The sequence below is a fragment of the Micropterus dolomieu genome, linkage group LG17, assembly GCF_021292245.1.
Source record: "Micropterus dolomieu isolate WLL.071019.BEF.003 ecotype Adirondacks linkage group LG17, ASM2129224v1, whole genome shotgun sequence".
Lineage (NCBI taxonomy): Eukaryota > Metazoa > Chordata > Actinopteri > Centrarchiformes > Centrarchidae > Micropterus > Micropterus dolomieu.
Window position 1 is genome coordinate 27,850,725 of NC_060166.1, and position 10,676 is coordinate 27,861,400.

Genomic DNA, 10,676 nt, shown 5'->3' on the forward strand with positions numbered 1-10,676 from the left:
GCCGCTATGAATATAAATCGGTATTGGCGTGTAGATGTCTGCGGGGTGGGAGAGTTATCAAGCACGTAAAGTTTGGTTCAGATGTGAGCATGTACACTGAAGTTACAACAACTTCCTGTGTCATGGCGAAAAGTTGATCTTTGACGCCACGCCACGGACACGCCCATTGACGAAAACTCGCAAATAGCACAACTTTTCATCTTCAAGGCCTTTAGAAGGCACAGCAGAAATTTGAGGTCGGTCGGACTAAATCCCTAGGAGGAGTTCGTTAAAGTACGGAGTGTGTAAATCATCCAAAAATGGCCGTAAAATTCAAAATGGCCAACTTCCTGTTGAGTTTAGGGTATGGGTTCTTGAGGCTTTTTTGTGCGTCTTGATATGATACATGTCCCCAGAAAATTTCGTACATGTAGGTTGAACGTGAACGAGGGGATAATCCAATTTTCTAGGTGGCGCTAGCGAGTCATTTTGCCACGCCCATGCGCGAAACCCATAAAATACAAAATTTTTCACCAGTTCTGACATGTTTGCAAAGTTTGGTGAGTTTTCGAGTATGTTTAGGCCCCGTCAATGGAGCCTACTTTGCAGAAAAAAAAAATATATATATAATCTTAGCAAATTCAATAGGGACCTCACACGGTTGTGCTCGGGCCCTAAATATATATATATATAATCTTAGCAAATTCAATACACGGTCGTGCTCGGGCCCTAATTATAAGGGACCTTTAATAGAGCAACATTGATAGGGGACTGAATGCTTTGCTCAGATCTGATTATTCTGTTTGACAACACTATTTTTTAAGTGACCCCATATCCTGTATCCTGAAATAACACAGACAAACAAAATTTATGAAGTCTGGACAGTCAGACGGGCAACTGAATATCTGAAGTTGTTTCCCAGTTTTGGAGTTCATAACTAGAATCTTTTTCCGCTTTTTACTTTGAGATTTGGTTTGACATGACGTCAAGTTCTGCTTAAAAAGAAATAAATAAAATGTGATATCTTGCATTTGTTTTTGGTTTCACTGTATACAAATATCTGTGCTGCATAGATGGTGAGAAGAAATCAGAGCTTGAGCAGTACATCAGCTGCAGGGTAAGCATAGCCTTGCAACTCTGTCAATAACACATAAGCACAATCCCCCCAACACACACCCCGAATATCAAGAAGGCCAACACATCCACCTCACAAAGTCAGTGTTAACTGACTCCAAAACACACTGAACATGGCAGTGCTTGTGAAGAGCATGCTGCTTCACTTTGGTGTCCAAACTGACCACAAGAAAAAAAGACTTTTTCTGAATCACATCACCACAGAGGAACAAATACATAACATCTTAAAATGTACTGATTTCTTAACATTTTTAGCTGTTAATGTATACTGTTGGATTCTAATGACATAGTCACAGCAGGATGACCTACATGGCCTTTCGAAAACTGGGTCCATTTTTGATTTGTGGATAATCCTGTGTGAACCTTGCAGGTTGCTGATACAATAATATCGACAAAGTAGATCACCGCACAGATGCAATCATGGATGGCACTGACATGGCATTCATGCGCACATTGTCTTTCGGTATAAAACTCTTAATGCTGTGGATCCCATATCTTCATACAATCTTCTTTAACTTGCAAAGCCATTGTTAATGAGGTGTGAGTAACAATACAAATGAAAGTACTTCAGTGCTGTTTCATAGACATTCAGCTAATATTAGTTGTATCTTGTAGTGACACTGACATTAATGAACATAAAATAAATATTTCTGAATCAAGATGACATAAGGCATGGTGGTGCAGTGTAATGGTTGTAAGTGTCAGGTTTTGGGACAGATATCCTGCTAGTTAATACGACTATGAATTGGAAATATTCATCTTATTTAAATACAGGCTGTGGTGTAAAAGACTGCATTTATTGCAGATCCCTTCCTTCCAAGTAACTTCATCCAGCCATGCTCCAATTCATCTAATGCAACTTAATTTGGAAGTCAGTTGTGTAATTTAAAAGCCTCTAGCACAAGCACTTAAGATTTCTGCGCTGTTCTCAGACTGTACTCGTGAGCATTGTGGTATTGTGAAATAGATTATTGGCTCAGCTTTTACATAATGTCCATGCTGTGTTAAAACTCAATTTCATAAGTAAAGATCAGCCAGCCCCTATTTTAAGTCTGCAATAAAGCTTATTGTACAGCTGCTCTTCAATCATTTAAAATCTGGCATTTCCCCCTTACAGTAAATACAGTGACTGTTGCTGTTAAAAGAGTACATACAGATTACTCGTCATGTGGCAAATGAATCAAGTGCATTAAGAAAGAACAGAGCTCACCTCTCTTAGCATTTGCTTGTCTCACTCGCCAAATCGTCTTGTAGATCTCAAAGTTGTAATTTGCAGGCAGGACTTTGATCGCCTCCTGTAGCTCAGGGTCTTGCAGGATTTCATCTGGAATTTGATTGGCTACCCGCCGTGGTCCTCGGACTGAAGAGAAAGTTCAATGATTAAAGTTTTAGCAATGCAGTACACACAGATTGAAGCAAGGAGTTCAACTACCTAACGGACCAAACTGTATATTCTACAGACAAGCTAGTCACAAATGGGACCATCATAAAAAAGGACACAGTCAGATAATAAGTTATCAGTGAATTTATTTAGCAGGAGCCATCTGTATGGGTAATTCTGCATCAAATAAAGCTAGACTTTAACACAGACTTCAGACATGTTCTACAGTTCAGACTGGCACCCAGGGTAGTTCAAGAAAGTCGCTGTCCACATCCAAATTATCCAAGTGCGTATCCCACCTCTACAGGGATAGGTTACCTTTTAAGAGGCACAAGAGTGGTGGAACTGGAGTGCAGCTTTGTCCTTGTGGCATATTCTCTAAATAATTTCCTACAAGCTACTTAGTAGCTTGAAATGCCAGCTGAAATAGGAAAAAAGATGAGAAACTTGGCTCAGATTTTACTGGCAGAGTTTGAGCTTGATGTAGCCCCACTAGTTCTCAAGTACAGGGAGGGTTTGTTGTTTGTTTTTTAATCACAATGTTCAGTCTTATTTGCGGAAGGCAAAATAAAGAACACACTGGTGATCTGAGACATGAAAAATGACCAGGTAGATCCCAGAAGACTACTGCGGTGAATGACAGAAGAACCCTTTCCATAAAAAAAAACTTTTCAAATGTCAGTCACATCAAGAAGACTCTCCAAGAGGTAGGTGCAAACCACTTATAAAACTGCAGAACCAAAAGGCCAGGTTACAATTTACTTCTATTACTACTACTACTACTACTACTACTAAAAACTACTTAAAATAACCTGCAGAGTTCTGGAACAAGATTTTGTGGACTGATCAGACACAGATAAACCTCTATTAGAGTGGTGGAAAGAGGAAACAGCAAAGGAGAAAAGGAAAATGCAGTTCTCTTATGCATACCAGCTGATCTATAAAAATGGTGGAGGTAATGTTATGACCTGGGCATGTATGGCTCGCCAGTGGAACTCGCTCCTTTGTATTTATTGATGACACAACTGCTGACAAAAGCAGCAGGGTGTATTCTGACGTGTACAGAGTAAACATATCTGCTCAGATTTAATCCAGTACCTCTGTTTACACCGTAGCAGGATAATGAAACAGAAAATACTGCCAAAGCGACCAAAGACTTCTACAAGACCAAAAACTGGAATGTTCTTGAATGGCCAAATCAATCACTTCACCTGAATCCCATAGAGTGTGCATTTCACTTGCTGGAGAAAAAATTGAAAGCAAAAACCTCCCAAAACACACATGAACTGACACAGGTGCAGTAAAGGCTTGGCAGACCATCAGTATGAAAGAAACATAATAATAATTAAAGCTGCAAGCAGCGTTGGGCGGACCCTCGCACTTGTAGCGCGTCCGGGTGTGAGCCGGCCGCTTTGCATATTCTGGAGCCCTGCCGGTGCGGCTGTGAATTTGTTACGCGGTTCCGACGCCGCATGAAGGTGTTATATGTCACTTCCTGTGTCCCCTAGGTGGAGCTACATAGCACTTGCCACTATGAATAGTCGGTATTGGTGTGTAGATGTCTGCGGGGTGGGAGAGTTATCAAGCACGTAAAGTTTGGTTCAGATGTGAGCATGTACTTTGAAGTTGCAACAACTTCCTGTGTCATGGCGAAGAGTTGATCTTTGACGCCACGCCACGGACACGCCCATTGACGAAAACTCACAGTTAGCACAACTTTTCATCTTCAATGCCTTTAGAAGGCACAGCAGAAATTTGAGGTCGGTCGGACAAAATCCCTAGGAGGAGTTCGTTAAAGTACGGAGTGTGTAAATCATCCAAAAATTGACGTAAAATTCAAAATGGACCATTTCTTGTTGGGTTTAGGCTATGGCTCCAAGAGACTTTTTTGTGCGTCTGGACAAGATACACATACCACCGAAAATTTGTATACGTAGGTGAAACGTGCGGCGGGGTCTGCTTCGATAAAAGTCACTTCCTGTTGCCAGCAGGTGGTGCTATGACTGTGGGTGAATGTCGGCATGTACATATGTTGAGGGCGGGACTCTCATCCTACATGTACAGTTTGGTGCAGATGTGAGCATGTACACTGAAGTTACAACAACTTCCTGTGTCATGGCGAATCATCGACTCCACAGACACGCCCATTGACGAAAACTCGCAAATAGCACAACTTTTCATCGTCAATGCCTTTAGAAGGGACAGCAGAAATTTGACGTCGATCCGACTAAATCCCTAGGAGGAGTTCATTAAAGTACGAAGTGTGTAAATCATCCAAAAATGGCAGTAAAATGGCCACCTTCCTGTTGAGTTTAGGGTATGGGTTCTTGAGGCTTTTTTGTGCGTCTTGATATGATACATGTCCCCAGAAAATTTCGTGCATGTAGGTTAAACGTGAACGAGGGGCAAATGTTTTCCAATTTTCTAGGTGGCGCTAGCGAGTCATTTTGCCACGCCCATGCACAAAACCCATAAAATACAAAATTTTTCACCAGTTCTGACATGTGTGCAAAGTTTGGTGAGTTTTCGAGTATGCTCAGGTCCCCAAAATGGAGCTTACTTTGCAGAAAAAAAAAACAAAAGAAAACCTTTACTAATTCAATAGGGACCTCGTACGGTCGTGCTCGGGCCCTAATAATAACTTATATTTATATAGTGCCTTTCACGAGACCCAAGGATGCTTTACACATAATTGCAGAGACAGAGCAACCAAAAGTCATTCAGGGTTGAATGCCTTTGTGAAGAGGAGGGTTTTTAGGAGTTTTTTGAAGGTGTCCAGAGAGGGAGCATTTTGGATCTCTGTGGGGATGGAGTTCCAGAGGGTGGGGGCTGTGGCGCTGAAGACTCTGTCCCCAAAAGTCCGTAGTCTGGTGTGGGGGACAGAGACCAGGCCCTTGTCGGTGGAATGTAGGTTCCGTGAGGGGGAGTAGGAGTGGAGAAGGTCCAGTAGGTACTGGGGGGCAGTGGCATGGAGAGATTTATAGGTGAGGAGTAGGATTTTGATGCAGAATTTGACCGGGAGCCAGTGAAGCTGAGTGAGGATTGGGGGTGTGCGTGTGAGAACCCTGGCAGCCAAGTTCTGGACATATTGTAGCCTGTCTAGGACCTTGCTGGGTACACCATACAGGACATCATTATAGTAGTCCAGGCGGGAGGTGATGAAGGCATCGATGACTCTCCCACAGAGTCTGAGAGTGATGGTCGAAGTCTGGAGATGTATTTGAGGTGGTAGAAAGCAGATTTGGTAACTGGAAGACTGGAAGGAAAATGTGGAGTCCAAGATGACACCAAGGTTGCGGACTTCTTGGGATGGAGAGATGGAGCAACCGGGGATCTGCTCCTGAGGAGTAGATCACCTACCCTCAGGAGCAGCGGCTTGGGAGCCACTACCATTAGCTCCGTTTTGCTGCTGTTTAGCTTGAGTAGACTGGATGACACCCAGGTTTTTATTTCAGTCAGACAGTTAACAAGTGACAGAGGGGAAAGCTGAGTGGATGGTTTGATGCTGATATGCAGCTGTGTGTCATCAGCATAAGAGTGGAAACTGAGACCATGGTGACGTATTATCTAGCCGAGGTGGAGCATGTAAATGGTGAAAAGGAGGGGTCCAAGCACTGAGCCTTGAGGCACAACTTGTTTGACTGGGGCCAGGGGGGAGCTGGAGTCTCTAAAGGTGACGAACTGTTCCCTATTGGAGAGATATGACTGAAACCAGGAGAGTGGTGAACCAGTGAGGCCAACACATTCAGATAGACGGTTGAGAAGGATGGCATGGGACACTGTGTCAAAGGCTGCAGAGAGATCTAGAAGAATGAGGATGCTGATATGTCCAGAATCTGCGGCGATGAGGAGGTCATTAGTGATTTTGATGAGGGCGGTCCTAGTGTCTGGTGATGTCTATGAGTTCCGGACATCAGACAGTCATTGAATGCAAAGGATTTGCAACCAAGTACTGAAAATGACAACTTTATTTCATATTATGTTAATCTGTTCAGTTAATTTTGGTACCCTGAAATGTGGGGTCTGTGTATACAAATGGTTGTAATTCCTGCACTGATCAACCAGAATTGCTGTCAATACTTTAAATTAAAGCTGCACAAAAGAACTGCATTAAAAGTCTGCACTGAAAGCAGATTATAATCGTTTTATTTCAAATCCAATGAGGTGGTGTACAGAGCCAAAACAAAAAGTTGTGTCACTGTCCAAAAACTTAAGGAGGTGACTGTACTTTCACAGCACAGTCAAAGGAAATTACATAATTGAATCATAAAAAATACAATCAATCATTATCACCTTTCAGCTCCCTATCAACAGCCCTGCATCATCTCACTCGATATAGAGGTGATTTGCAGTGTGTGATTCTGTTTGACATTACTATTAAGAAAAAAAAGGACTGAAAGTAATTACAGATGTTTCAAACCATTCTGGGACCCTTGTGTGAGAACTGCAGTCTCTGGAATAAGCTGATGTTATAGTAGTGCTATATCAGTGTTTCCCATGTACAGATGAAATATACCTTCACCCAAAACAATTTCTTTGTATATTTTGTGTTTGTATTCCTTTCAAATGTCTGAACTGGAAACACACAAATTCAAGTCTTGTTTGAAAAGAAATGTTGTCCTAATCCTTTTGACATTTGTCCTAATCAAAGTTAGCTTGCATAATTATGCAATGTCATGCTGTAGGAAACCCTGTATGGTTACCAAGAAAGATAATGTAAATTATAACAAAATGTAAAGTGAATGAACAGAAGAACAATCTAAATCAAAACAATATTGGGTGTGACCACTCTTTGCCTAACCCTAAAAACATCAGTTCTTCTAGGTACACTTGCACATAGTTTTTGAAGGAACTCGGCAGGTAGGGTGACCTAAACATCTAGGTTGGCCCAAAAATCTGGGAGAACTACCTATAGTCCTTCTGTGGATTTAAGCAGCCTCAGTTGCTTCTCTCTCTTCATGTAATCCCAGATAGACTTGATGGTGTTGAGATCAGGGCTCTGTGGAAGCCATACCATCACCTCCCAGGACTCTTTGTTCTTTTTTACAATGAATATAGTTAATGAATTCTGATACAGCCAAATATTTTTGACTCATCAGTACAGAGCACCTGCCGCCAGTTTTCTGCACCCCAGTCCCTATGTTTCCATGCATAATTGAGTCACGTGGCCTAGTTTCCATGTCAGAGATATGACTTTTTGGCACCAAGTCTTCCATGACTTCGTACCAGACTTCTCCACAAAGTCGATGGGTGTAGCTAGGTCCCACTGTTTTCTGCTGATGGGACTGCTGGACATCTTCCAATTATGAAGGGAAGTAAGCATGATGTGTCTTTCATCTACTGCAGTAGGTTTCCCACAGTGCCCACTGTGTCTTTCGATTGCCAGTGTCTCTTTGCTTCTTCAAAAGAGCTTGGACAGCACATCTGGATAGCCCTGTCTGCCTTGAAATGTCTGCCTGGGATAGGCCTTGCTGATGCAGTATAACTACCGTGTGTCTTGTTGCTGTGCTCAGTCTTGCCATGGTATTTGACTTTTAACAGTAACTGTCTTCAGCCACCTCACCTTGTTAGTTATTCTGGCTGTTCCTCACCCAGTTTTTTACTTCCTACACCGCTCTTTCTGTTACAGTTAATGATTGTCTAAACCTAAACATAACATTAAACATACTGAATTGGTGATCATTAGCACCTGTTTGGTATAATTGTTTATCCATACTCTTGATGATATACCTACAAAATCCCTGACTTTGTGCAAGTTAGAAGAATTGATGCTGTTTCGAAGGCAAGAGTGCTCGCACCACATTTTGATGTGATTTACATTTTTCTTCTGTTCACTCACTTTGCATTTTGTAAATTAATAAATATCATCTATTAGATTTTCCACACCTGCCTTAAACATTTGCACAGTGGGCTACTATATATTGTAAAAACTTTGTCTCTTTTCTCAGCTAGTCTCAACCACTTCCTTCACAACACGTGCAGCTGCCTGTTTCTCCCTCAGTGGCAAATGATAAATTATTCACAATGTTGGAAAATATAAAATACTATGCATTCAGTAGCATATAGTAGAAACAGACCGACACTGCAATCCAATTAAACAAAATTAGGCCTACATAATCTAAGATGTTTTGTTCAAATTTAAATTGTATTTCTGCAATCAACAGAGAAAAGATTTTTCAGGAGTTAAAAAGTAATTTCTACGGAATTAATTTTTCTCCTGCAAAGATATTGACCAGGTGTTGTAATTATTTAAAACTCATGAGGACAGGTAACAATGAAACACGCCATCTTTCACACAACTGTGAACCATGTTCGTCATGAAGTCTGGTGAGTCATCCCGACGACAGTGAACGCTGATCGGATGCTACCTGCTACAAGCTAATGATGTGTCTTATTAGTTTATTATACTGACCACAGCTGGATAGCTACTAAACACTAAACATACAGACCAGGCGACGTTGCTCGTGTTCGTGTTTGCCTCATAGCTAGACTGCTGTGTTACTGAAAACAGCTGAGTTTCGGTATGGCTAATTACGCCTCATCTACGTACCCAAATATCTATATAAAGTACTAAACTATATTTCTCTGTCTACAGTATTAAATTGTTCTTCTGAGATGTTAATTTTTACCTGTGGGCTTTTTTGCAGGAACAACCTGGACTTCATTTGAGGACGCTGCCATGTTTCCTCCCATATAGGACACATGTGAAGTACAGGAAGGCAAAATCAATCGAGTTAAGAGGTCAGGGAAGATAAGTCGAACACCGATGAAACCGATGTCACTGATCGGGGCAGGAGGACTGCAACAGTTAATTATGGTATGTCTATATGAGTTAAAGTGCAATGTCCATTATCCAAAGTGGCAATAATAAAAAGAATAATACATTCAAATAAGAATTAAAAAGTAAAATATTGTGTATATGTTACAGTTTCAAAGTGCTTTACACAGCCAACTAAGTTGATTAGGCTAAATAAAAATAAAATAACACAAAAGTAAGTAAAACATAAAATTAATAAAATAAAATAAAACAAAAAAACACAAATAGAATAAATATAAAATATGGTCTAATTAAATCTGACAGACAAGGGAATTTATATATAATCTGAGAGAGAGAGAGAGAGAGAGAGAGAGAGAGAGAGAGAGAGAGAGAGGCTTTTCTAATGCATTAGTCCATTATCTTTAAGATATTGATTTGGGTGGAGGCTATTTGATCAGTGGCTTTTATGAAAGCTGTCTCTCACTGCAGAATAAGTAGCATCACAAATATCTCCTCATATTTTGTCTTTTGTATACTTAAACGCCTTTTTTGTTGTTGTTACATGTAAGTTGTGTCCTTTTGTGTCATATAATATTTATTATGAAGACCTCTGGTGTCAGGGAGCATTGTGTCTCAGGCTGGCGCAAATAGGGACAGAGGTAGGAATGGAGCAGGATGCTGCCCGGTGGAGGGGCTGAGGCAGTACAACATACTTTCTCCCTCCTTGAGCGCATCAACGAGCTCTGATCCATAGGTGGAAAGCAGAGAGATCTTCACAGACAAGAGCACAGAAATGTAACAATTGCGAGTGGAGAGAAGAGCTGAAAAGGGGGGGGATTTTAAGGAAAACGAAGGCATCAGACTCTACATTATTAAGGAGGATTTGAGGAATCTGCGTTTGTAATCCGACATCAGAGGCGGAATGTGAATCCAAATAACTTATGTTAATAAGAGATTTTAACGACTGTGATGCGATTTGAACGGCTCTAAAGCACCGAGAGAAGAATTTTTAGGTTGGCCTCTTGAATTTAAACATCTGTCGTTTTGGAGGACTGCTCGTGTTCACCGTCGACCTGCCCCCAGAACTGATTTGCAGAATCTATGGTCATTTGCGCCTGAAGAGGAGTTGCCTATCAGAGGTTGTATCGGACTACTGTGCGTTTGTGCTCATCACACACACAAACACACACACACACTGGAGTTATCATTATTTCGGACTGAGGGGATGCTTTTGGTGCGTCTGTTTCGTAACGATTGTCGCCTAATTTCCCAGACCCGACTGAGGTCTGCCAGACTCGGTGGATAAGGAGATTAATGTTTGTTGTTAATGTTTATCACATCCACGGCAGTCTGCAATGCAACTCAATACAGTGGTTCGCAAGAAAATCCTGAGGAGTGACAACTGACATTCACACGACAAGCCAC

At 41.3% G+C, this 10,676-nt stretch overlaps 1 protein-coding gene across 2 annotated transcripts in view; it reads right to left on the minus strand.

Annotated features, from left to right (window-relative positions):
* The window catches only part of dph1 (diphthamide biosynthesis 1), a 42,317-nt gene extending 33,038 nt beyond the window's left edge, over positions 1-9,279 (minus strand). Inside the window, exons 1-2 of one of the 2 annotated variants that reach the window (XM_046074689.1) lie at positions 9,124-9,279; positions 2,324-2,473 (exon numbers count right to left, since the gene is read on the minus strand). In XM_046074689.1, coding sequence (XP_045930645.1) covers positions 2,324-2,473; positions 9,124-9,187 — 214 coding nt within the window. In that variant the 5' untranslated portion in view covers positions 9,188-9,279. The remainder of the gene's footprint in view (positions 1-2,323; positions 2,474-9,123) is intronic. The other variant, XM_046074688.1, reaches the window with a different exon arrangement.
* Positions 9,280-10,676: the final 1,397 nt, after the last annotated feature.